At 42.3% G+C, this 26,149-nt stretch overlaps 1 protein-coding gene across 9 annotated transcripts in view; it reads right to left on the bottom strand.

Annotated features, from left to right (window-relative positions):
• Positions 1 to 985: 985 nt before the first annotated feature.
• The window catches only part of pik3c2g (phosphatidylinositol-4-phosphate 3-kinase catalytic subunit type 2 gamma), a 35,044-nt gene continuing 9,880 nt past the window's right edge, over positions 986 to 26,149 (bottom strand). For 4 of the 9 annotated variants that reach the window (XM_054776416.1, XM_054776417.1, XM_054776418.1 and 1 more), the window contains 26 exons: positions 24,605 to 24,684; positions 24,355 to 24,418; positions 24,152 to 24,277; positions 24,034 to 24,064; positions 21,714 to 21,897; positions 21,496 to 21,618; positions 18,855 to 18,983; positions 18,601 to 18,715; positions 18,388 to 18,521; positions 17,940 to 18,128; positions 17,770 to 17,863; positions 17,587 to 17,681; positions 16,104 to 16,284; positions 15,915 to 16,022; positions 15,746 to 15,838; positions 15,460 to 15,589; positions 11,703 to 11,839; positions 11,449 to 11,618; positions 11,203 to 11,359; positions 9,325 to 9,434; positions 7,344 to 7,718; positions 7,178 to 7,274; positions 7,041 to 7,107; positions 5,896 to 5,975; positions 3,684 to 3,836; positions 986 to 1,478 (listed from right to left, as the gene is read on the bottom strand). In XM_054776416.1, coding sequence (XP_054632391.1) covers positions 1,326 to 1,478; positions 3,684 to 3,836; positions 5,896 to 5,975; positions 7,041 to 7,107; positions 7,178 to 7,274; positions 7,344 to 7,718; positions 9,325 to 9,434; positions 11,203 to 11,359; positions 11,449 to 11,618; positions 11,703 to 11,839; positions 15,460 to 15,589; positions 15,746 to 15,838; positions 15,915 to 16,022; positions 16,104 to 16,284; positions 17,587 to 17,681; positions 17,770 to 17,863; positions 17,940 to 18,128; positions 18,388 to 18,521; positions 18,601 to 18,715; positions 18,855 to 18,983; positions 21,496 to 21,618; positions 21,714 to 21,897; positions 24,034 to 24,064; positions 24,152 to 24,277; positions 24,355 to 24,418; positions 24,605 to 24,684 — 3,375 coding nt within the window. In that variant the 3' untranslated portion in view covers positions 986 to 1,325. Of the gene's footprint in view, positions 1,479 to 3,683; positions 3,837 to 5,895; positions 5,976 to 7,040; positions 7,108 to 7,177; positions 7,275 to 7,343; positions 7,719 to 9,324; positions 9,435 to 11,202; positions 11,360 to 11,448; positions 11,619 to 11,702; positions 11,840 to 15,459; positions 15,590 to 15,745; positions 15,839 to 15,914; positions 16,023 to 16,103; positions 16,285 to 17,586; positions 17,682 to 17,769; positions 17,864 to 17,939; positions 18,129 to 18,387; positions 18,522 to 18,600; positions 18,716 to 18,854; positions 18,984 to 21,495; positions 21,619 to 21,713; positions 21,898 to 24,033; positions 24,065 to 24,151; positions 24,278 to 24,354; positions 24,419 to 24,604; positions 24,685 to 26,149 lie in introns of those variants that run through there. The other 5 variants (XM_054776421.1, XM_054776422.1, XM_054776420.1 and 2 more) reach the window with 5 other exon arrangements.

Genomic DNA, 26,149 nt, shown 5'->3' with positions numbered 1-26,149 from the left:
TGACAACAGAAAGGCAGCTCAACAACAAAAAGATGCAAATAAATCAAAGAAATTGCACTTCCTCAGATATAAATACCAGTTTTTATTATGTGAAAAATAGATGTGTGAGATATTTCTGCCTGTGTGCTGCATGGGGAAAAGACCAGAACACTCCAGCAGGCCTGGAAAGCAAAGAAAAGAAGCTGGTCTAAAACTGAAAAATCCCTCCAGTGCGATTGTAGTTTCCTGCGACAAAATTAATATTTGATGTTTGAAATTCGGTTAACGCCAGCAAAGTTGTTTTCCCTCTCGGAACAATAAATCCAATTTTTTGCACGGGCTGCGACCTACCAAATGATTCCAGGTTACAGTAATACTCCACTAAAGCCCCGCTATGACAGAGCGGCACTCAGTATTTTTTCTCCTTCCCTCCCACGTGAGAAATCCTGCAGGGAATAATATAAATAGCATTCAGAGGTATACATTATTGAACTAAATCCAGTGAAGAAAAGTCTATTTCTGTCCTGGTCCATCACTAAATCCAGTAAATGAGAGAGGAGGGCTGTCAGCAGGATGATGGTGTTTAGATAACACGAGGACCGGCCTGAGCATTGACAAGTGTGTGTGTGTGTGTGTGTGTGGGGGGGGGGGGATGAGGGGTGTTACCCAGTCAAGTCAATCAAGGAAGCAGTTTTCCTCCTGGTCACACTTGGACGACACCTAAGCCAGTGATCTAGCACAGTGGAGCACATGGTAGTCACAAACGCACTGTCTAGGCCGCAAACATCTTTACATTACAGCACAGCTTCCGTAATCATCCATGAGTTTGTTCTAATAGTATGTGGATACAACGTATTGGAACACTGAGCAATTACATCTACAGGGAATGTGGCAGCTAGAACACTTTATAACACCAAGATTTTAGACCGTTTCTGCTGGATTTGGTGTTTGTTGTGCTGAAGTCGGGGTTCCGTGTGAGCTGTTCCACATAAAACCCAAGCATGCCTTCGTGCGCCCTGCTTGGTGCAAGGGGAACATTCATTTATTTCCACAACTGACAATGGAAGGAAAATAAATCAAATGTCTTCTCCAGCCCAAAGCCACAAAATGAGAACAAATCACAAAAACATTTCCAACGTGTAGCTTTCATTTCAACATCAGTGCCGTGACTCGCCGCATTTCAAATGCAATGCATTTACCTGAGGCGGTCATTCGGCTTTGTAACTTCATCCGAACCCTCCATCCACACCGCATTTCAGACGTGATTGTGGTTCGGAAGCAAGTAAAAGGTGTTTCTCATTGTGATTGCACCCCCTTCTGGGAGCAGGGCTTCAGTGCATCTCAGGTTAGATTGCACAGTTTCTAAGCGTAAACCAGGTCTCCTTATTGAGCAGCTCCTCCTCCAGTTTGATGTTTGTTGCAGCCACAAAAGTCTTTTTGCTCTTCACGCTCACTTCCAGCACCATGCCGTACAGCAGGGGAACATTAGCGTACTCCAACTGCAAAAAGCACGCACATTTTTGGAAATGTTCACAAGAATGGACACACGATTTGAGGCGAAATTCTTCATGTAAACTCACCAAGACTTATATTTCAGTTCTATTCTTTGAAGGTTTTTCCAAATGTGTGATTAATTATCCTTATTGTGGTTTTAAATGACTTGTATTTACAGTGGCCATGTGCGCTTTCTGTCTAGTTTCTCCATTACTTACCCCATCTGTGCAGCGTTGTGAATGTATAGGCATACAGTAAAGTATGTACTCCATGTACTATAGAAATGAAGCATGGATATACTTTGAGTAGCCAGTGTATAGCTTGTCACTCTGAAAACACTAAATACAGTTAGAATTGTCTACATAGGCTTGAAAATGTATTCATAACTTTTCCACATTTTGTCATGTTATCACCACAAACATAAACATAACTTACTGGGATTTTATGAGAAGCACAAACACAAAGTGGCACACTTAGAAAACATTTTTTTTTACAAATGTAAAACTGAAAAGTGCAATGTGTGTGTTCAAAAGTGTATTCTACGACGGGGTATTACGGCCACATTGAAACAAATCTGAGATTTTGAGCAGAGTCATATTTACGAGAATAAAGTCATACATTTGCGAGGAAAAAAACAACCTTATGTTGGGGGAACATACTGTACAGTATGTGACCTTTGGCCGTGGGGATGTTGAGGTGGCAGGTGGGGTAAGGATGGCCGATGTGAGAAGGTCTGGACATGCTAATCTAAATGCGAAATGCTCAACTGCTCTGTTTTGCTGCCACGTTATAAATAAAAGCTTGCCTGTAGCAAGAGGAAAGTTTCCTTCCTGACTAAAGAGCTACGCTCTATTTTTCCTTTGACACATGACATGTAATATTGCAAGACTTTATTCTCTGAAATTTACGATTTTATTCTCAAAATGTTAGATTTTTTTTCCCAATGTGGCCCTTCTACTTACTTCGTCGAAGTATTCAGCCCCCAAAATGTATTGTGCAAAAGCATTGCCCAAGTCAATACTTTGCAACGAAATGCGGTTGCACAATCTCAGTTGCAGGTCTTTTGGGTTGTCTACCAGCTTTGCACATCATTCTCGCTCATTCTTCTTTGCAAAACAGCTCCATCTCAGTCAGACTGATGGTGTTTGTGAATGGCAGTTTTCAGATCACGTTATCACAGATTCTCTGTTGGATTTAGGTCTAGACTTTGACTGGGACATTCTAACACATGAATGTTTTGTTGCTACACATTTTAGCTTTGGGTCGTTTTACTGCTGGAAGTTGGACCGCCGCTCCGGTCTAGAGTCTTTTGCAAACTCCCAACAGGTTTTCTTCCAAGATTGCTGTGCATTTGGCTCCATTCTCTTTGTCACTGCTGAAGAAAACCACCAGACACACACACAATGCTGCCACCACCATGTTTTGACAGTGGGGATGGTGCTCTCACAGCGATGTGCAGTGTGAGTTTTCCTCCACACATTCAGGCCAAAAAGTTCAATTTTGGTCTCATCTGACCAGAGCACCTTTCTTTCACGTTTGCTGAGTCACCTACATGGCTTCTGGCAACATGAAACGAGACTTATGGCTTTTTTTGTCACTCTTCCATTAAGGCCAGATTGTATCCCTGATCAGTGCTCTCCTTGCTCTGGCCGAGTTTCAATGAATGACCGAGTCCATCCTCTTTCCATTTCCGGATGATGGATTGAACAGTGCTCTTATTCTGTAATCTGCGACTAAGTTTGGCGCCCTCTACTGGCTGACATCATTTTACGTTTTCAATTGCTGTAACATTCTGCTAGTCATGCTATCGTGCTGCTGTGTACAGTAACGTACACAAGGACACGGCTCAGGTCGTACAGTGGTCGTTTCCCAGCCTTATGGTTGCTGGTTCGTTCCTCAGTCGGTGAATAGCTTTCAATACGTTTCCATTCAGCTTCAGCATTCACACGGGATTTCTACTGAAAATGCTGCATCCATTTTGTAAAAAAAAAATTGAAAATCATGTATCATTTTCCTCCCACTTAAAAATTTTATGCTGCTTTGTGTCGGTCCTTCACATAAAATCCCAGTATGATATATTCATGTTTATGGTCATAATGTGAAAATGGGTATGGATACTTTTTCAAATTGGCAACAGAAGCAAGTAGACCTCACACAGTGAACATGTCCAAATTGTGTCCAAAGTTTCTTTGCAGGAATAAGAGTTATACCAGTTCATTGAAGGTGGGGTTGTCATGATTTCGCACTACTTTAGTCTTCCTCTTGGATTGCCCTTGGGGGTCTGGTCTCAGACATGTGACCACGTAGGCGTCGGGATTAGAGCCGTTGGCAGTCTTCTGTAATAAGTAGGTCTTAGAAACAGACTAGAAAGAATGTGCAAGGGAGAGTTGGGATTTTTTGGACATCAAGTTGTATGACATCCCCATCAGCAGTGTCGTGCATCAATGGTGACTTACCCCCTACTTGGTCACGTGAGCAGAGTTGTGGTTGGTTTTTGGTGTTGAGGAAAGTAGTCCCGGCGAGTTAGTGGGTTCACATAAGTAAAGTTTTTTGCTTCTCAAAACAATATGTGGTCAAAAGAGTAATACATTTGCATCTCAAAATCGTTTCCCAAAAAAAAGTTTCCATTATTTGTTTCACAGAGTTTACTGCTGGGAGATTGAAAGTAAACATGTCTGACTACGAAACAAGCGATGGTGACATTCCTTTTAGCACAAAGCCAAAGGGATACCTACAGTGTCTGAACAGGAATACACTGATGACGAACTTTGTCAGATGGGGTTGCAACAGTTTTGTGATGCAAATGTATTACTCTTTTGAACGCAATACTGCCCTGAGAAGCAAAACACCAACTAGCTGGGGCTACCTCATCACCAAAAACAGACCGCAACTTGGCTCAGAGAACGAATTGGGGAGGAACGTCACTGTTGATGCACTGCACTGCTGATGGGGATGTCAAGGAAAACTGCACATTAAATGGAATTTTGCTGCACGTAACGGGACACACCTATGCGCCTACCAAGACCGCTATAAAAAAAAAAAAAACACCTCCAGCAAGGTTTTATGGTTTTATATACATGCTGTAACCATGTAATAATGGGCACATTCATGTTAACATGTAATACTTACAGTATTTTGGTCCTTACCAAAGCATTACCGGAACTTCCTTCATGAGCGCATTGATATCACGTAGCAACATACACTCCTGATCAAAATGTTAAGACCAGTTGAAAAATTGCCAGAATTTGCATTTTGCACATTTGGATTTTAATGAGGTTTTAAGAGCTACAATATGCAAAAACAAGAAGGGGGAATGAAACAAAAAACATTTGGAACTTGTAATTAAAAAAAAAAAAAAAACCTGATCGAAAGTTTAAGACCACAGGCTATAAAAGCCAAAATCTGCTGAAAATGTTCATTTTCTGTCAGGCATTCACACAGCCATGCCCTCCTGATGGCTAAAGCTAAGAAGCTTTTTCTATTTGAACATGGTGGGATTATGGAGCTGCATGAGCAAGGCCTCTCGCAGCATGCCATTGCTGCTGAGGTTGGGAGCAGTAAATCAGTCATTCTGCATTTTTTGAAAGATCCTGAGCATTATGGAACAAAAAAGTCAAGTGCCGAAAGCAGTTTTTGAAGTGATAAACAAGAACGGTGGTGCTACTTTACTGTGTCCTACTTTTTGTTCTGGTTTGGAGAGTGTTTAATTTTTTTGAGCGATGGTCTTAAACTTTTGATCAGCTGATAAACAGCCTATTTCAGTTTGTTGTTTTCAATAAATTACTTTTTCAAAGTGCTCTTTTGTCACTCCCCCTTCTTGTTTTTGCATATTGTAGCTCTACCTCATTAAGATCCAAATGTGCAAAATGCTAATTCTATCAATTTTTCAACTGGTCTTAAGATTTTGATTAGGTCTATATAAAAAAACGCTACACCTAGAGTTAACGTTTCCAAACTCAAAAACAAAAGCACAGCAGCAGTAGTGGCAGCTCCAGCATGCAGCGTTACCTTTTTGGGAGTGGCCTGAGGCGTTGTGAGCGCGGCGCTGTGGGCAAGTGCGTGGTGAAGCTAGTCGCTAGCAGCTAGCCGGTGTGGTGTGGCAAGGTGTCACTATGCAAGTAATGTAGTTCTTTGGCGTAACAATGTTAATAATAAATCATAATGTCGCTGTAGCTTGGTTAATATGAAGGTCATATGTAAATGGTGTTTTTTTCAGAACGTTCATATTGTTTCCCATTACGTTTTACTAAGTGTTATTTTTAGCTGCGTCTTTTTTAGCTGTTTTTAGAACACGCATAAAAGAGAAAGACATGTTCATGTCTCATAAGAATTGTGGATGATGAGCCAAATTATTTAAAAAGTGCAGTTTTCCTTTTATCTTAACTATCCCTTGAAGTGTTTCTTTCGGTGTTATTCACTTACAATGTTCTTGAGGTGTTTCACCAAAACCGAGAGCTTACGGTCAGTGTAAGAAATGTACAGCTGGATTTGAGGACAGTCTTCTGTAATAGAGTCAACATACAAACTCATGTTACTCCTTCAAATCAGATCACTTTTTTTTTTTTAAACATACAGCAGAAGGTGAGTCAACATCCCTCAGATTGGCCGATGTCGACATAAGCGGTTGTTGACAAAACAAAAACAGCCATTGTTTACACATTTACATCTGGCTATGGCAGTTTGAAGCTATGGCAGTTTGTTGACATCGTTTTTATTGATGTCTGACCATACTCGTATTGGGTTGGTGATGGTCTCATCAAACCGTGACGCGTGCTCCACAGAGCAGCAAGCTTGCTCAGTATGTCTGCTGCCTGGAATTATTGCCAAGTTTTGCCTTCAGATTGTAAACAGGCAATTTGCAATGACCGTAGGGCGCTGATTATGCGAGGAGAGTAAGGATCAGAATCAGTGTTTATGCAAGCAGCAAGCAGAAGAGCAGTGCTGAAGGAGCCCAGTTGATGATTTCACTGATTGTATTAGTTTCAAACTTTGCACTTTGCTTACTACATTGAAATGTGCACTTCTCATTCATGAATTTAAACATATTGTGATTTTTTTATGACTATTTTGAGACAAAATGTTTAAAATAAATGTCACTTGTTTCTATGACTTACACTGGAGTATTTGTTTTATTTATGTGAAATGTTTCCAGTGTCGTCATCAGGAGGAACGTAGTTGCTGCGGTCATTTAAGTCAAGAGTTTGACTTAAAATAAATTGCTGACAAAAAAGTCAGATCTCTTAGTCGCTCTGCGTTATTTTCTCTCCATTCGTATGACGGAGCCAAACTCTTTACTTAAGCCCCACCAACTAACCGGAACTAATTTGCTCCTCACCGAAATCCGAGCAGAACTGGGCTCACGAGACCAGGTGCCTATTCCTTTAATTGTTGTGCTCGCAATCGGAATCGGCCGATTTCACTCATGGAGGATCGTTATCGGAATCGGCAGCGTAACAAAACCCTGATCAGCGCATCCCCATTACCAATATTATCTTTGTAAAGACAATTATTGATGCAGGTATCCTACTGTATTGTTGTGTGTGCTGTGTTTAAAAGTAGAAAATGACCTGTTGCCACATTTCCTTGAATCTCTCTCTTGGGTCCATCCAAAAACAAGCTGCACACAAATTCATTCTGAAAGAAAAGAGTTTTGCTTGTAATACTACTAAGGAGAGCACCAAGAGAGAATATCAGCACAACATACTCCCTTGCAAGGTCCTTCAAAAAGTTGTTTCAGGTATTTATTCAACTGAGACACTTTCCTGTTTGGTGTGAATGACATCATATACCAGCAAGGGAACCTAGAAGGGGAAATAAAAAGCTCAGTATTTGTTCTGGTGAGACAGGTGGAGATGTGTGTCTTGACTCACTGAGGCAGAGTGGACTCTATAAAGTGTTTCTGAAGCTGCTTGTGGATCATTTCAAAGTCCTCAAATGTCATTTCACTATACACATAGCCATCATCAATAGTCACTCTCAGATAATAGATCTGCCAAACAAAAATAGGCAACGGTGCTGATGTATGATGGTCATAATAAAGACAGGAGAGAGGAACACAAAACTTGTGCAGCCTCACCACAACTTTGCCCTTGATGCTGTGGTCATGGATGACAGCATCCTGAATATTGGTGCTGGGAGCAGGAACGCCATCACTGATTTGCGGTCCTTGTTTCTTCCCTTGGGCCATGCTGTGTGTTAGGAAGTTTAATTTGGCCGCAACAGAACCCATGCTCTCCTTGATCTTCCTATGAAATAAATGCAGCAGCTTAATATGCATCATATTGTATTGTATTGTACTTTATTAATCCCACAGCGGGGAAATTCACTTGTTACAGCAGCAAGCAAGATACGCAAGTAAAGAATGCAGTGACATAGTGACTACAACATGGTTCAGGTGGTGCAGGTGTTGTAGAGCCTGACAGCGGTCGGTATGAATGCCATGTCCATGATGGATGTCAGCTAAGCAAACATCCTTCTCTCCCCCACTTCCTCCACTTCCTCCAGAGGACCAATCACCAGATTATTCACACAATTTAGTATTCAGTAGTGAAAATAAAGTCATAAGATTTGTCCACAACATGTGTGCTGTGTGAATAATAAATGGGCCATTTATTCTTCAAGGTGCTCATTCACACAACGTGGCGGGCCATGCCATGTCGCCCGGGAAGGAACAGTAGGATTATTGGTATACGGTATGGTTTACAGTGGATCCCCCATGATTCAGCATCAGCAACAACGCGCAAATTTGCAGATATTTGGCCTTTTTTTTTTCTTTTTTAAAACAAATACAGTAGTTATCCCTCGCCACTTTGGGCTTCAAATTTCATGGCTTCACTCTCACGGTTTGTCAAAAATGGATTCATAAATTATGCTGTTTTGTGGCTGAGTATGCATATTTAAGCACATTATGTATTTTTCATGCCTGAATCAAGCATTTCTAAGCATAAAAATGGCTAAACAAACTAAAGCACAAATATAAGGCATTCATGCAAAGACGCTGCGATGATATGTAGTATTCTGCACTGGTCATTAGGTATCAGTAATGTTACTGCAATGTTGGGTGAGATACACAAGCACCAGACTTCATCGCGGGAACAACAGGATTTTATTGCATGTTTGAATGATCTCACAACAGGCACAATAATCCCTAACATGGGCTGCTGTTGAGACCATAACTCACGCCAAGGTAAAACTCAACTCTGAGCCCACGGTGTCACTTCCTGTCCGTCCTCACACTCAGCTCTCTGAGAACCGGAACACATTTACAGCAACACACACCGGTCTTAAATGGCTTATTTTATGTTATTATGTCTGCTGTATTGTCTTATAGAAGGGTAAAGGTGTCTATAGAGGTGTTATTTAATGTCTAGAGGGCTCTAATAATGTCAAAAACAGGTTTTCTATGCTCTATGAAAATATTACATTTCTAAAACAACAAATCCTACTTCGCGGAAATTCACTTATCACAGTTGCATCTGGAACCAATCAACCGCAATAAACAAGGGATTACTGTAGACAGTTTTTTCCGCAGAAAACATCAGATTCACCATAAGTCGGTTGATTTCTAAATGCGCGATAATGCAGGTACATGTGCCACTGTAAGAAAGCTCCCCATTTTTATATGTTTATGTCTATGTTTTACTGCTAATGTGCAGCGACATGCCAAAGTATGGTTGGCTACAGAAGCAGTGATACGATGAACACGAGATCAACACAAGTTAATATGTGATTGTAAATCGCCAAGAGGGGAGGACAAACGTCTAAGGCCTGCTAACATTTAGCCTCTACTCAAATGTCAAACTCCCTGATTTTTTGGGTTGTGTGTGTGTGTGTTTTAGTGTATTCGATTACTTTGTAAAGTAGGATGTGGCTTCCAGGTCTGTGTCGTGAGGTCTGAGGTTGTTTTGGACGTACTGCAGGTCATTAGAATCCTTCAGTTCTGGCATTCCGGCACTGATCATCTGCAGACAACACACGCCATGAATGAAAGTGAGGTTTTGTCAACTCCGCCAAGGACAATGTGTTCTTTTGATCATTGTAAGCAGGCAGTATTAGGCTAAAACTACTGTTGGGGGGGAAAAATATATAGCCTAGCTAAAATTGAGAAGTGAAATAAAGACAAATAACTTGCGCAATTTGCAAAAAAGGTCAGATACAGAGAGCCGAGGGCAATCTAAGACAATGGCTTTCCTATATAAACGCAGACATAGCTTTTTACATAATTTGCATGCTTCACATGCAAATGAAGTAACCACCACAAAAGAACCAACTTCCACCAGGCGCTGATGTGCCTGGAAGTAGTATGTAAGAAGATGCCTCCTGAGACATTTAGGTGCCAACATATGTTTACGGGAACCGTACTGCAGGGGTGTCCAAATCTTTTCCACTAAGGGCCAGAAGAGCAGACAGGTAACTTTGTTTCTTAAACACACTAAACACACTAAACCAAACCCAATGTAGGTGAAAATATACAAAGAAGTGTGTTAAAGTCATCAAATCAAATATTATGTTCTAAGTGTACCGTAATTTGCGGTGTATAAGCCCCTACTTTTTTTAAAATCATGCTTTGAATCCTGCAGCTTATACCTGTACAGTGATGTGCCTAATTTATGGCTAAAAATACATTTCCCATAATGCTTAGAGTGCAGCTTCAGATCTGACACATCCTGAGTAAATTTGATCAAGTGTCCAATTACTACAACTTCTGTTTGGACTGCTCGCCAACCGTCCACTATCACCAACAGGTTTCAAAAGGCTGGACTACTGTGTGATGAAGAGGATAGCTCAAGCTAAATGGCTAGCCATAATACATGCATTGTTTGGTGCTCTTTGGGGAAAAACACTCATAAGTTTAAAACATCATTCTGTCTACTAAATATCCCATGTTTTGACGTGGACACCTGCGGCTTATAGACAGATCTAGCCTATACTGTACATGTACAAAACTGAGCGGGTGCGGCTTATATACCGGTACAATCTATAGTCTGGAAATTACGGTAAAATCTTGTAACATTCAACAGTTCAACGTTTTATCCTAACAGTGCTAATTTGAATTGCTGCGTGCCAGTAAAATAATGAGCTGCGGGCCGTGAGAAGAAAAGATGTACTTGCAATACACAATGTGCCAAGATGAAAGAATACATTTTTATTATTTTGCAAAAAGGCAAAAAGACATTAAGGACAAAGCTTTTCGTCATTAATATCAACATAACGTTTTGTCTTTACATTATGCCTAGTGCTCTATTTTTCCCATTTTTGCTGTTTGTTTTTCTACAATGTGTTGCAAGCCAATAACTAAGGAGTCGCGGCCCTGACATGATGTCAACTCTGAACAATGGTAATGAAAGAGAAGACACTAATCAATGCGTTATAGCAGTCTTTTTTTTATCATTAATGTTGACCCAAAAATGGAGGAGGAGGGTTTCACGGGAGTTGTCTGCCCTCTCAACGAGCCCTATTAGCACAGGAAATAATGTTCTTACCTACCCACCAATCACAACAGTTTGCGTCAAGATGAGCACGTCATGTTATGCGCAGAGAGTGAAAGCAGCAAAATGCATACCTGGAGAGCAGTGACGCATACACACCTACTCAAGGATCAAAACGTCAGCCGTGTAAGTAAAATGGGCACGTGTTAGGAGGTCTCTATTAGTATCAACTAAAAATTAAGCCTCCAGGCTAAAGTCTGAACACCCCTGGTTTAAAATGACGATGTTCAATTGGCCTTACCCGCTCCAGAACGCTTAGTATGAGGGCAGATCGCCGTCTGATGATGTTATAAGCCTCGCAACAGAGTTCCACAAAGCGATGCAAGCGCTGAGGCTTCTGCCCGCCGCCCGTGATAAAGTGCTGCATCTCCGATGTGAAGATGAACGGTGACCGGTCTCTACCATTGTGACAAGAAAAAGAGGGAAAACGTGACTGCGATACAGTATTAGACTTGAAACCAGAGTCTTAAAGTGACATGAAACGTGCCTTTTGAAGTTTGCAATCTTCTGTGCATTGCCCATGATCTTGCCAAAGTCTATGTGGAACATGTGCCCGCTGTGCTTCAGCATGATGTTGTCGTTGTGGCGGTCGCAGATCCCCAGGATGAAGGTGGCCACGCACCAACCTGCACACGAGTGAATGAAGTTCATCACAGCCTGAAAACATAAGCAAACAGCAGCACAGATTAATGATCAGTACTGGTGGTCCACATAACTGACTGATTGGGGGGCTGTGATCACCTTTTCATAGTCCTCCTTTGTTTTGTTCCACATGTGGAACCACTTCTCCAAGGTGTCTTGTCGAAGGGTCCCGCCCAGACCCCACTCCTGCTGAATCTTGCCCAGGGTCACTGCCTCAGGAACCACTTCTATAAGTCCTGTCAGTCAAAATATAAATACATAGGATGCACACAAACCACACAGAAATATAAAGTTACTGTTTCCTCATACAGTATAAGCAAGTGGAGGTTTTACTCCACTACAGAGAGTACCAGACATCTACAGTGAAATCGGACATCTTAAGTCTAAATGCCTCTTATTAGCTGAAGACAGCCATTGTTTGCACATTTACGTGTGTCTTTCCCGAGCGATAAAGGATTTTTAAACCTATGGCAGTTTATTGATATCATTTTTGTGTGAAAAATTAGTTGCATTTTGTTAGTTGTGGAAAGGGAGACGAAGCCTACCATAAAAAAGAAAGGATTATTATGTCTAGGCCACAACTGGATATACTGTACGTTTTTTCTGGCCATGCAATTTTTAGTGCCGAGTTTTTTTTTCCCCCCCATACGCACCCAGCGTACAACATGCAAGTCGGATGTGCGTTCCACGCACAAAAACTGAGGCTACTCGGACGTACGGCTCTCGCTTCATTCGTACAGTCAACGCACGTAAGTTGTAAGTCAGACATCCGTCAAACTAGCAAAAAACATACTGACTGTGCGTTCCATGCAGGCTTCGCAGGCTACAAGAATTGCGTACAATCTGTACGTTGTGCGTACCAACGACATTCGTTAGTCACACAGCCAACCCGTAATTGGGGAGGAGTATATATATTTTTGACCACATTATCATAAGCTTCTCAGTGTGAAAATGGCAATCCCTCCTCAAAGACTTCATCTCCTTAGGTTTATAATTTTTAGATGTGATATTAGAAAAAACAAAAGATTGGTTCAGGGTTTCCTGTTGGATTTTTTTAAGCTGTGGTGGTGGGCCGCATGGGAGGGTGGACAGCCGCCGCTGTGTCGTGTTGCTGCTGCGTCTGCAATTTATTTATTTATTTATTTTATGACAAATAGCATTTTTTAATGACGTTAGTTATTAACTTTTATGTAACTTTTTTCAACAACGAGCAGGACATGAACCGAGAACATTGAAAAACTGTTCATTTAATGGCAAAGTTGCTGAGAGCACTGCCAACATTTGAACTGCACTTTACTTACAAAGCACATCTCCTTTCAGTGTGTTCATTTTGTCATTAAATACAGGTGTCATGTTTGAACAGAACACTTATGAAAATACTAAGAGGTGAAGCAAATATTCTTTGGTGAACTACTCAACATCAGCTGGTGAGCCATCTGTTGGAGACCCCTGTGATAGAGTCACTGTCTAAAGCTGTACACACTGTGTGTTTCTGTTGTACAACTTTGGCACACAACTAGTGTTTTGAAGACAAGCCATAAGTATTATAATGATAACAAGAGAGCAAGATTGTTAAGTGACACTTTAAAAGAGTAAGTTGTGATGATGATCGTAGCTTGTAGCTTGCCGGCGGGAGAAAAACAAGCTAGCGAGACGCCTCCAGCCAGGCATGTAAACAAAAATGCCAGAAAGTGGAATGCGATTGAAACGTGAGTGATCAAACACGCTGGCATAGATAGGCTTAGCATGTGACATGCTGTTGTGAGTTGACTACATATTTTACCGGATATAACTAGTTCTCCCGATAAGAAGAAACAAAGTGGAAGTCGCATACCGTAAAGCACCGTGTATAAACCGCACTTTTTTTCCACTGGTAAGAAGCAAAAAATCGGGGTGCGGTTTATACACAATGACAGGTCTGTGACCAGATGCAGAAACTGACTACAAGCCCATTTTAGAATAGCCGTCTGTGGGTCAGACAGTTGCTTTGACTTTAGCGCCCTCTGTTGTACAGTTGCTGAAAATGCTTGTGTATGCAATTTCTTTCTAACCTATCTGACAGCTGTCTGTATTTTCACACAGTGAAACGATCTCTATATACACTGAAACTAACCTAAGCTTCCAATGTAAAATACAATACAACGTTGGAGTTTATTCAAATTCACACTGAAGCAATGCTGTGAGACTGTTGTTTCCTTTGGCAGCTCCTTCAGCAGCAGACTGTTACACCCACGGTGTAAGAAGGAGAGGTTCCGCAGGTCCTTCATACCAACCGCTGTCAGGCTCTACAACACCTGCACCACCTGAACCTTGTTGTAGTCAATATGTATTCTTTACACTGTATTCTTTACTTGCGTATCTTGCTTGCCACTGTAACAAGTGAATTTCCCCGCTGTGGGATAAATGAAGTACAAATACAATACAATACATGGACAACTGATCCGCATGCGCAGAACGCCACTCTATCACCACTCGCGTCACCGCAAAACCAATATTCACTACCGTTAAATCAAGGCTAAAGCAACGCCGGCTTCAGCGGTGCACCGCTAGGACAATTTTTTAATTATTTATTTTTTTCCCCATTTTGTGACGAGCGTTGTCGTAATTCGGCCCCCTCTTCCTACCGTTCAAGGGACGCTACAGCAAAGTTCGAGCGGTGTGACCGAGCCTGTACCCTCTCAAAATGCCACGACGATCTTTCACCGCAGCGTTCAAACTCTCCGTCTGCCGGTATGCAGAAGAGTTTGGGAACCGCGCAGCACAACGGCAGCACGGTGTGGACGAGTCAGTCATCCGGCGTTGGAGAGCGGACATCATCGGCAAGTTGACGGCAAACTTTTCTTACATGAATTCCATTGCAGATGAATTGATGGACGGCAGATTTCTCCTTTCTTCTTCTTTTTGAAATTGCTTAGTACCTTTACGCATGTTGATTTGAGAATGAAGAGTTGGCAAACATTTATTAACTAAAATTTTTTTTCCCCCCCTGCTGTGAGCCTGAAAATGGGGGTGCGGTTAATACACGGGTGCAGTTTATACACGGTGCTTTACGGCATGTGGTTACATAGGTCACAAGTGCCAGCAAGACAGACTGGAAAATCCAGTGCATGCTAATCAAAATAAAGCGCAGTGAAACATTTTTATGATATTTTAAATCGTTTTAAAACTAATTGTGGTCAACATGTGCGTAAATAATCATCTATATAGCATACATATCCATTCATACAATATATACATAAAATTGTTTAAGTTAAAAAAAAAAAATCCTAATTTTTAAGGTGTGGCAGCTTTTTATTTTCAAATTACATGTAGCGGAAACCCTGCGGTTATATTGTCATTTCTTGAAACTAAATACCATTTCTTTGGGAGTGGGGGAGTGATAGTATATTGCACATGCGTAGTAGAAACCGCATTGCCTGTCGTAAAATACGTCAACTGATGACGTTGTTTGCACGTGTAGTACAACTGGAATTGCCTAACACAAGCTGCCGACTGAGTGTAGACGCATGATGCAGATGCATAGAACCGAGCATGTTTCCGGTACGGATGGAGTCGTGACAAGCACGACGTGTACAAATGGCCGTAGGCACCCCTGCAGCTTCATATACCCAAGTTTTCGTGCAAATTATGCATTTTCGCCATACAGGCAACGCACGACCGACATACTAGCATGGAGGACATACGAGCTTAATCTCATCTAGTAATTGCCACAATCACTCTTATGAATGTCCAAAATTGGAAACAGTCAACATCAAGCTAGCAGGAGGGAGGTGGAATCAAAAACAGACATTTAAATTACTGGCAGTTTTTCCATATTCACTGGAAACCAAGAGAAAAGTGAGGATCTACCGTCTACCTTGAGTTTGGCCAGTCGACAGACATCTATAGGTGACCATTCGCAAGTCCAACCCTTCTTGGAGCCACACCCTGTCCATCATCCGGACCATCTGAAGTACCAGCATGTCCTGGCGTACGCTATCTCCTGTCTGGAAAGCACATCCAAATGACTGATGGAAAAAAAAAATGTCTAAAAAGGTTCATTTGGCAAGCAGGTGTGGAACTGCCCATTAACTCAGTTCTCCTTGGGGATGGCACATAGAAAGAGCCACTGTGGATAAATAAAACGTTGCTTTATTACCAACCTTGCAGATCACACTGATGTTCTTGGCCAGCGGATCAGTACAAATAAAGGACAACCCCAGAGGAGCAGTGTTGGAGTTGTAGAACTTACACGCCTGTAAGCATAAAAATACTGTAAATACTCCTTCAAAGCAGCTTCACTTTAAATTTTTCCTTTTGAGTCATATTTACATCCAGGTCCACTCCTTTTACACGGAGAGCAACATCTAAAGGTAGACAACAGCTTCTCCCATCACTGAAGAACTTCTCAATCTTCCCCTTTTCTTTGTTCAAAATTGTCTGCAATATAATTAACATACAGACAAAATATTTGCCTTGGTGCTCAGGCCACGCTGGTGAATGAGTGAATGTTTCCAATACCTTCCGCCTTGTCTTCTCCGACGTGCGAATCTTCTCCGCCACCTGCACGACCACCGACACCAGGCGGGTTTCCTGGTCCAGCTCCTCCCTCAACGCTCGGCCACAGCAGTAGCGCAGGGCCGCCTGCACCTTACTGAACCAGCTCTGGAAGTGCTCATCTGTGCAAGCATCCGCCAGCAGCCTACCAACAAAAAAGTAAGAAAAATGATGCCTTAATTCCTTTGGAGCACCAGCGTTACTGGCTGTAGTCCGTTCTCCTGATAATTGTCTTGCAGCGAGTGCCCCCTCAGAAAATGTATTCTGTACCGCTTAACAGTTTTCATCTCAACCCAGATTGTGTCCTCTTGAATACATTTTGCCAGTAACTTAGGTTTTAAGAATGTTTTTCTTTATTTTTCTCAAGGTGCTGTGCCTCCCCTGAAGTGTTCTGTAAAATCTTGTTCTCCCCCATGTTATACTTTGAGTAACAGATACTTTTGTACATTATGCACATGTATGCTTACAACTAAATTGTATGTTGTAAGCATACTTATTTATAAATGGAATATTTTTGTAGTTAGAGCACAGAAAACCTGATTACGACCTTCTAATGTTTTTTTTTTTTTAAACATGATTAGAGCCCTCAAGAGATGAAAGAACACCCCTATTGTGACCTTTGCACTCGTACCACATCATATATTAGATTATATTAACAGAATATCAATAATTTAAGACATAAATAAGACTTGTGCTCGTGTGTGTTGCTGGAAATGTGTGAGGTAATTCAAAAATGCCATAAAAGTCTGTTGTTCCATCAAATAATGCTGGTGCGTGTGTGCCTCACCAAACATTACAGCGACATTACTGATACCTAGTGACCAGTGTAGAACAGTACATATTACCACATCTTTGAATGCGCCTTCTGAATGCCTTATATTTGTATTTGACTTCATTGAGTCATTGTTACGCTTGATAATTCTCAATGTTGGTAAAAATGCATAAAATTTGCTTAAATACGGATTTTGTTTCGCAAATAACAGGCCGTATTCAAGGCCGCACAGTGGTCTAATGGTTAGCATGTTGGCCAACACAGTAACAGCCTAGAGATTGGGAAGGCATGCATGTTAGCTTCATTGGAGACTCTAAATTGTCCATCGGTATGAATGTGAGTGTGAATGGTTGTTTGTCTATATGTGCCCTGCCATTGGCTGGCGACCAGTCCAGGGTGTACCCCACCTGTCGCCCGAAGTCAGCTGGGATAGGCTCCAGCTTGCCCCGCGACCCTAAAGAGGAGAAGCGGTATAGAAAATGGATGGATGGATGGATGGAGGCCGTATTATTTTTTAAATAAGGTAAGAGTAAAGCTGCGAAAGCCAAAGCAGCGAGGGATTTCAGTATTAATGATGACAATGTTCATGTGAGCATGTTCTAGTGAAACAAAAATTATGACTATTATGACACTGAGCGATAATAAGAAAGCAGTGAGGTTTTGACTGTTGCTCACCAGTAAAGTTGCTGTGCAATTCTGATGTTCTTCAGTGATCTCTCCAACAACAGCATGACAAGAGGACCATCCAGTTCCCACTCACTCTTCATAGCCTGTACAAAGACACGATAATCATTCAGTAAGTAGCATTGAGGAAGGCTTACAATAAAAGATCCTTACGTTGGATGTCACTGTGCTCACCTGGACCAACTGCGGCAGGAACTGCTCTAGCACATCATCTGGTATTTGTTGAAAATACTGAACAGCGGTCCTGCGCACTGTCTGGTCAGGAAAACTGGAGAGGACATTTTTTTTGTTTAAATTAAAGTGAACAACTTGGAATCATGCTTGGAATGACTGCTGCCTCTTACCTATCAGTGAGCAGGAAGAGGGCCTCCTCAGGAAGATGGATAGCCCAGTGCTCCACGATTGTGTAGATTTCTGTTAGGTCTTCAGGCTGCCACCGGGGGGCTCCACTAAGCAGCAGGTGGAGGAAGGTGCTTGCTTGGTCGCCATGGTGACGTTTGCTCCACAGGAAGCTCTTCTCATATTCTGACAGACTGGAGACACGTGGAAAATGAATTGCTTGCACGCAAGAACACTGTTCCATCCAGCATGATCTTTGACACGAAAATACAACACTTGGAAATATCAAGTACATTCTTGATGGAACAAGGTTATATTGGTAGCACCCATTATTTTGGCTTCTTCATAGTTATAAAAAACCTAAAGTGATCACTCAATTGAAAGGCTTCTTCTGTGTCTGGACGTACACTCTGGTCCTGTGAGCACTAATGCTTTTACTTGTCCTTTACTCACAAGCAAACACAAATCTTCTTTGACACATGTAACATTTTCTTTTCCAAATCTTCACAAGGCGAAGAGAATAAGATCGACCCGGGGAGCTCGATAGGCCTCTGATACGTCCACTTCACCTGATCTGAAAAGTCAAGCTACATGGAAGAGAAAGGATGAACAATGTCAGTTTGTTGTTTTGACCAGCAGGGGGCAGAGTTGTCTGACTCTACTGACCTGCAGGATGACTCCAACTGCTTGTCTGTGGCTGTCGAACAAAGCGGGAGAAGGAGGCGAATGAAGCATGGCCAGTGTGGACAAACTCAGCAGGATGGTCCCTCTTAGCAAGGTTCTAGACACATAGACAGTTTAGAACGTGTATGCCAACTGTGTGCAACGCATTGAACGACACCATACCAAACACTATAAATAGAAATTCTTCACACTTTTAGGAAATTACCAGTTTGCTTTGTGACATATGAATGGCCTACCTGTTGCTGTAAAGAGGAAGAACAGCCCAGGCCAACATCTCAGGGCTCTTTCCTCGCTTTGAGCCCATGAGCTGGAACGTCAACATGCACTCATAAGGCAACTGATTGACTGTCACAGGAAACGCCATCCTAAAGTTTTTAGAAAGAAAAAAATTGGTTCCTATCTGTTCATTTCTATATTGCTGACAGGTGGTCATGGGGTTACGAATCGTTTGAATGTGCTCGATTCCAGTTCTGATTCTTCCCTTCTTTTCCGGTTCCTAACGAATAGATTCTGATGCTTTTTACAGGCAGGGTCATAAAACTTTGCATGGTTTAAATGAAGGCGCTAACCTGTCTGTTTGGACGGAATATCTGAACTTCTCATTTCATTGCATAATGATATGAACCTTTTATCAACTTTACTAGGAATTTCTTACAGGGCTACTTTCAACCAATATATCAATATCAAATCATGCAACTTGAATATAAATGTTATAAAGTTTCTTTTTACAGGAGTACACTTTCACAAAAGATGTTTACTTTTAAAAAGTAGTATACTTTGTTTTCTGCCTCAATGTTGGTGCAAGCTAGTTTTTATGAAACTCTTATTTTGTGAACACAGGTTACAGGATATATCTGACAGCTCTCTTATTTTGAAGGCTGGAAGTGTGCCGCGAGAGTTGAGAAGGACCCGTGACTGTAATAAACTCACACTGTACACAGAACACATGAAGGGCATATAAAATACAGGTTACATACAAGAATGAAATGAAAGGGTAATAAAAAGAGAACAACTCCTTAATTTTATCCGTGGCTGTCTTGAAGGTTTCTCTACCTTCATAAAATAGTTTCCTAGGCTAGTCTGGAACAGTGGCGGAGCTACGGGATGGCCACCCTTTGTCACTCTCCAGCCACGCCCGTGGCCACCCCCACAGCTGGGCAACAATTTCGACAAACACAGCTCTGTGGTGCAGAACATAGTTTAGCCTAACCGCCGTTTCCGCTAGGACGCATTTCACTGCAGCACACAACTTTCGGTGTGGAGGAGCTGTCATTGTCTTGCATGAACTGCAAGCGGTTGGTAAGTTTGGTAAGTTTTCCATGATTACTTTGGTCGGTTCCGGTCAAGTTTTCTCACTATGTTGACTTTGACTTCAATTCTGAAGCTAGTTAATAGTGGAAGCTCTCTGTAGCAGCATGAGTGGGCATGTAAACCAAGGAGTCTAGAGTTAAAACAGGAGTGCTGATCGGCGTCCACTTCCATATTATGCCCTGCGCGGGTTTGGCCGCCATGATTGGGAGCAGAATCCAGAAACTATGCATTGAAAACATCTCCTCGGCACACTGCTCAGCTATTCATTACTCTAATAGAGGGTCAAAAAGCAATGGTGGAGCTACGGGATGGCCATCTGGACAATTCAGGTCTCAACTCCTCAAACCTTGGCCACCCCAATGAAAAAATTCTGTTACTGCCACTGGTCTGGAAAGATCTCCTTGTAACAGCGCACAGAATCCATGACCCCTCTAGCATTCGTTAATCTTAATCCTTAATGATGGTGACAGTCGAGCTGTTGGGAACAAAAAAGCGTCTCATCTCTCTCGCTGAGCTTTTTATTATCATTTTCACTACCATAGCGATAGCTTTCCTTTTTATTGCCTTACTGCAGCATGGGACATGAGGTAAAATGAATGTGTAAAAGGTTAACTTATAAGCGAGGTTATCCTTCCACACACTGCACTCTCGCAACTAGCTCTCCAGGGAGTATTGTGTTTACGAACGATTTAATTTATGACAGCGCGTTCACATCCACACCACAGATTGTTGTATCTTGGAACATCGTAAACCAAGGACCACCTGTATCTTGTTCAGGGTCAAGGAAGATGCTGGAGCCTATGCCAGCTGACGTCTGGACAAGTCACCAGTCAATCACAGGGTACATATAAACAAACAGCCGTTCACATTTATACATGCAGCCACTGAAAAGGTTCCTGTGATGCCTGCAAGAAAGTCAATGGCCTAAATTTGGTGGACAAATTCATCGAAATATGTTCCGTATTAGTGACCACATTACAAGGCAGATCGTAATAAAAGCCCACTACAAAAATGCCTCACTTGCCTTTGTTAGTGCACATTTGATCTAATGTATTTCAGAGAAATAATCTTTGTTTGCACAAAGGTAAACCATCCATCCATCCATTTTCTATACCGCTTATCATTAGGGTGACGGGGGCATGCTGGAGCCTATCCCAGCTGACTTCGGCGACAGGCGGGGTACACCCTGGACTGATCGCCATATAGACAAACAACCATTCACACTCACATTCATACCTATGGACAATTAACCTATTAACCAAGTCGCCAATTAACCTAACACGCATGTTTTTGGAATGTGGTAGGAAACCGGAGTACCCAGAGAAAACCCACGCGCACACGGGGAGAACATGCAAACTCCACACAGATATGTGGAGTTTGCAACATGCAACATGCTAACCACTCGACCACCGTGCGGCCCAACAAAGGTAAACCTTTACCATTAAATCTAAGTTCAACTACTTTGTTTTGGTTGACCATCAATCATTAATTAGTCCATTGTGGACTGCCTCCCAACAACTAATCACTCAAAGTCGTCATGCAGTATCAAATAAAGGAATAACTCACATGCGGTTACACTGTATTTTCCTCTCAAAGCATAATGCAGTGCTAATATTTTCCGAAACAACTGCTGAGCAGATCTGTCCATCTCCATACGTCAGCTCACAGGACATCGAGAAGCAGTCGTAACTTGCAAAAAAAAAAAAAAAAAAAAAGATGAGAGACAAAAGAGAACGAGTGAGGATTTTGTTGTTTATACGGTGTGTTTACATTTGCCGTCATACATGGTCATCCAGCTGGGTTGCAGTTTGTAGAGGGCGGTCACGTTGAATTGGAGGATTGCACTGTTATTCTCCACATCACGAGTCAGCACGTTGTTGGTGACCACCGCAGGTCTGAAGTTGGACGGGATGTTGTCAAAAAAGCTCTGCATGACTGCTATCAGCGCCTTGTGCAGTGCCGTCATGGCTACAAGACACAAAGTGATCACCTTTACAAGTACAGTGGATACCCACCCCGTTGCATTCAGCATTCATGGCCCACCAAATTCACTCCCTTCAACCCCCTGAAAAATTGCATGAATTTACATGAAGGTTGGGCGATAATTTTTATATACTGGTATACCGGTATAAATCCTTCCAATGATAAGAAAATGACGGATACCGATAGAAATGATAAACGGGAAAAGCACAGTTGATGACGTGTTTTTCTTGCCACTGCGTGCCATCGCGCACTGGCGCTTCGCATCTACCACAAGCATGGTCCAGTGATGGCGGAGAAAGCAGAGCAAAACATCCAAAAGAGAGAAAGAGAGAAATGAGCACTGCTGAAAGCGGAGGACAAACTGCGTCTATAGATGAAGAAATTGTTGGTAAACATGAAGGTACCGCTGTAATATGGAAGTGATTGGTTTCGATAGAGCAGATGTAGTACAGACATGTGGTAGTACAGATGTACTACAGACTCAACCATATATTAACCACACGGTCCATGACATAGTTTGAAGTCATCCTGTCTCCAGACAAGCTTTTCCCCCCAGAGGAACACACGGCTTCCTACACTCACCTATGGTCAGGAGCTTTGGGTAGTGACCTAAAGCACAAGATTGCGGGTACAAGCGGTTGAAATGAGTTTTCTCCGTAGGGTGGCGGGCTCTCCCTGCAGATCTTACAAGCTGCTGTTTGGTTATAGTTGTGTTCCACCATGTTGGAGTGTGGCCCAGAGTTACTAACTTCATACGCCAGGGGTCACGCTGAAAACTAATTTGACAACCGGATTGGCCCGATCCCATGGCTAAATCCGATTTGTTCAAATCTTCAAAAAAGAGCCGGTCAGCAGTCAATGCCGATCCGGAAGATCGGCTCTGTACATCCATGGTAAAAAGTGGTCGGCAGCGGCGGCTCCTATGAAGTCTTCAATGATTAGATTAGTTGTAGCAAACACACTCTCGATGCTGCTGTTGTTGAGTGAAGTAGTGTTTGTTGCTATGGGCTCTGTGACATCAATGCACCCAGGAAAGAAGTTCCGTTAATGCTTAAAATTACCAAAATACTTTAAAATATTACATGTTAACATGAATGTGCCTGTTACTACACGGTCGCAACATGGATTGGTTTTTTTTGTGTTTTTTTTTTTTTTTTTTTTTTAAATAGGCTTAAGAGGCGGAATAGGTGAATCCCCAGTTTATGCATTATCAGCTGCCTAGTTCTCAATATGTGAAAGCCTGGTCATCTAGTTCTATTAAATTAATTTTTCAGGTTATTTGCTTTGCCTTCTGACTGTCATGCACACATGGGCGAGTGTTGTCCACCGTTTAGGCCGCTTTGGCTGCCGTCCGACTGATACTGCACCATGAGCCTCAAAAACTCAACATACTCCGTCAAGTGTTTGCTCTTCAAATCCCGTGTTAAGTGAAAGCTTAACGCGCTAGCCCTCACAAGATATTTTTCATGGCATGTTTTTAATTTTATATCACTCTCACAAATGGCAGGTATGTTCCACACAGCAGACATGTTTGTTGCGTCTCTGGCACGCCTGCGCAGTGTGAAGGAAAGTGGGCGGGGGACGCTCCTCCAAGACGTTAGAGCGAGAGACTACACTGCACATGGGGATCGCGTCGGGCTGCCTTAGTACCAGCTAGAGGTGATAGGCTTTGAAAGGCATTTATCGACATACATGCTGTTCCACGGAAATCGGCCGATGTTGACCGCTGACCTATTGATCAAAGCATCCCTATTTAGAACGCCCAGAAAAGAGCGAGAAAATCCTTTTGTCTTACATAAGGATTGTGGATGATGGGTGAAAATCCCAAAAAAGTGCAGTTTTCTTTTAAAGGCAAGCGTGGCAGTGTCCAACCAAATGCCGCTGTTTTTTCTTTCTTTGCATTATGGATTTTATATTTAACACAGATCATTTAAATGTATGTGTCTCAAAATGCTTACAGATTGCACGCCACATTGAAAACGGATGTGACCACCTACATCTACTAAATAGTTTAATTCACATTTGCTTTGTGTGGCTCATGCGCCATTTGTAACATTGCTGTGTTTGAAGTTGCTGTTACGTTATTTTCTTCATCGACAATTCCAGTTTGAATCGACTCACCACTCTCACACTCAGACATTTCCTCGTGACTCTGCAAAACAAGATGTGGAAAGGTACAATACTGTAAGTGGAATGAGAAGTGCTGGTTTCCCAATGTCAACGTCTTGCACCATCCTACCAGAGGGATGGGGTTGATTCTGTTGAGCCTGCCAATGGCGTCCTCCAGCTCTCGACTTGAGAGGCCACACACGAGATCTGTAACGGTGCGGACATGGGCCACCAGCACGTTCACATTCATTCCCGACTGTGTTCATGGTGAGAGCACGTGTGGGAAAGTCAGTATGGAATGACAAGAAAAAGACAAACGAGTTCTTTACTGACTTTACTTCTCAACAGCATGGCTCCCTCTCTGCTGTAGCTCGTTAGCACATTCTGCAGACTCAACCTGAGAGAGAAACAACCAAAGGGTTAAACAAACACACACCCGCACACAAAGGTGGAGTAAAGCTGCTTTTGTCTAATGTTTCCTGCAAACACACCCACTGTTGGCATACGACCCAGTGAGCTGTCACCATGACAGTCTTAATAAACACCAAACAAACTCCATGGGAGTGACTGCTCTTCATCTTACTTGCACGTGTTAAAGATGCAAATGGGCCGCACCAGCTCGTAGAGATGTGGAGAGGGTTTGTCTTCACCGTCCTCCTCCTCCTCAAAAAAAAAAAACATATATTGTATATCACCGTCTTATGTACAGTGGATTCCCACACGATGGAACTGTACCACACGGACTATGCGGGTATTTAGTAGCTTAAACATTAAATGTACATTTATAATGCTCAAGGCAGGCCGGGAAGCCCACACTCACTTTCCCAAAAGGAAGTTACCTGGCATGCCTTGCGGATTATACATACATACATACATACATACATATGAAATTAGGGGCTTCCCGATACAACTCTTCCACTTCCAATACAGCCTTGAGTACTGGCCGATAGATACATTGATACGATACCATATCCACACAAATCATACATACTCTTATTCACTTTTTGTAGTGTGGAATGTTAGAAATGGCTTGATCCAGTGATACTACTTAAACAGAAAACAAAAATCAGCAACAGCACGTAAGAGAAAAAAAGATGCATTCACTTCTTTGTGCATCTGGGATATACAGTAGTTTCATCGACAATATTTGGGATTTTGGAACATATTTCGATAGTTGCTGTGGTAGAATCCAGGTTTAATTTTTAAACATACTTTGCACTGAACAGGAAGCCACCGTGTGCACACTTTAATGCTGTGTCACTAGACAGTAGTTATATAATGCAGTTTTATGCTGCTGCTGAAGTTAAAAATACTACGATGACATAAACGGAGAGAATTTTCATAGAAATGACGCCTTTGGATCTCAAATTTTATGTCTATAAAAAAGTGGTCAACCATGTGTGTCTAAGCCGTCTTTAGCAAGCATTTCTTAGTAATAATAACGAACGGCGGACTGGGACTTGATGAGATGGTCGACATATGTAACCCGCCTGCTTCACACTGCCCGTGCCAGGCCTCCAACACAGGACGTTCCGAATGGGAGACGAGAGTGCTGACCGCTCAGCCAAAAGGCCAGACTGTCGACCGAGCGTTCAGTGCAGCTCTTAAGGCTGAGGGAGTGAGGTTTACCAATGTACATTTGCACAGTCGCACTGTCTGGCATCCGTTGATAGTTGCTGACTTAAGTGGGTTTGACTGCGCAAAGTAAAATGCCCACAAAGTTGTACAATTTGGAGGTGAACCAAAAGCTTGGAAAAAAAAATATGCCTCATACTGTAAGTTGCAAAAACTCATGCGTGATATCACACAACAACTTACCATCAGACTTCCTGCATCCCAGTCACTGTTCATTTCACATTTCATTTCACCCACCTTGCCTCCAGTGTGAGCCACACTGGTGTATGAGTGGGAAAGAACGTTTGGTGGTGGTCCAAGACGCCATAGGTGCGAATTGCCAGCTACATTTTCGTCCGTCTACCCAAGGGCAGCCGTGGATACAGATATAGTTTACCACCACCAGAGTGTGACTGTGGAGTGAATGAATAATGGGGTTTCACTGTGAAGTGCTTTGGGTACCTTGTGAAAAGGTGCGATACAAATCCAATCCATTTTGATTACGATTCCTACT

The sequence above is a fragment of the Dunckerocampus dactyliophorus genome, chromosome 5, assembly GCF_027744805.1.
Source record: "Dunckerocampus dactyliophorus isolate RoL2022-P2 chromosome 5, RoL_Ddac_1.1, whole genome shotgun sequence".
Lineage (NCBI taxonomy): Eukaryota > Metazoa > Chordata > Actinopteri > Syngnathiformes > Syngnathidae > Dunckerocampus > Dunckerocampus dactyliophorus.
This window is presented reverse-complemented; position numbering and strand designations above follow the sequence as displayed.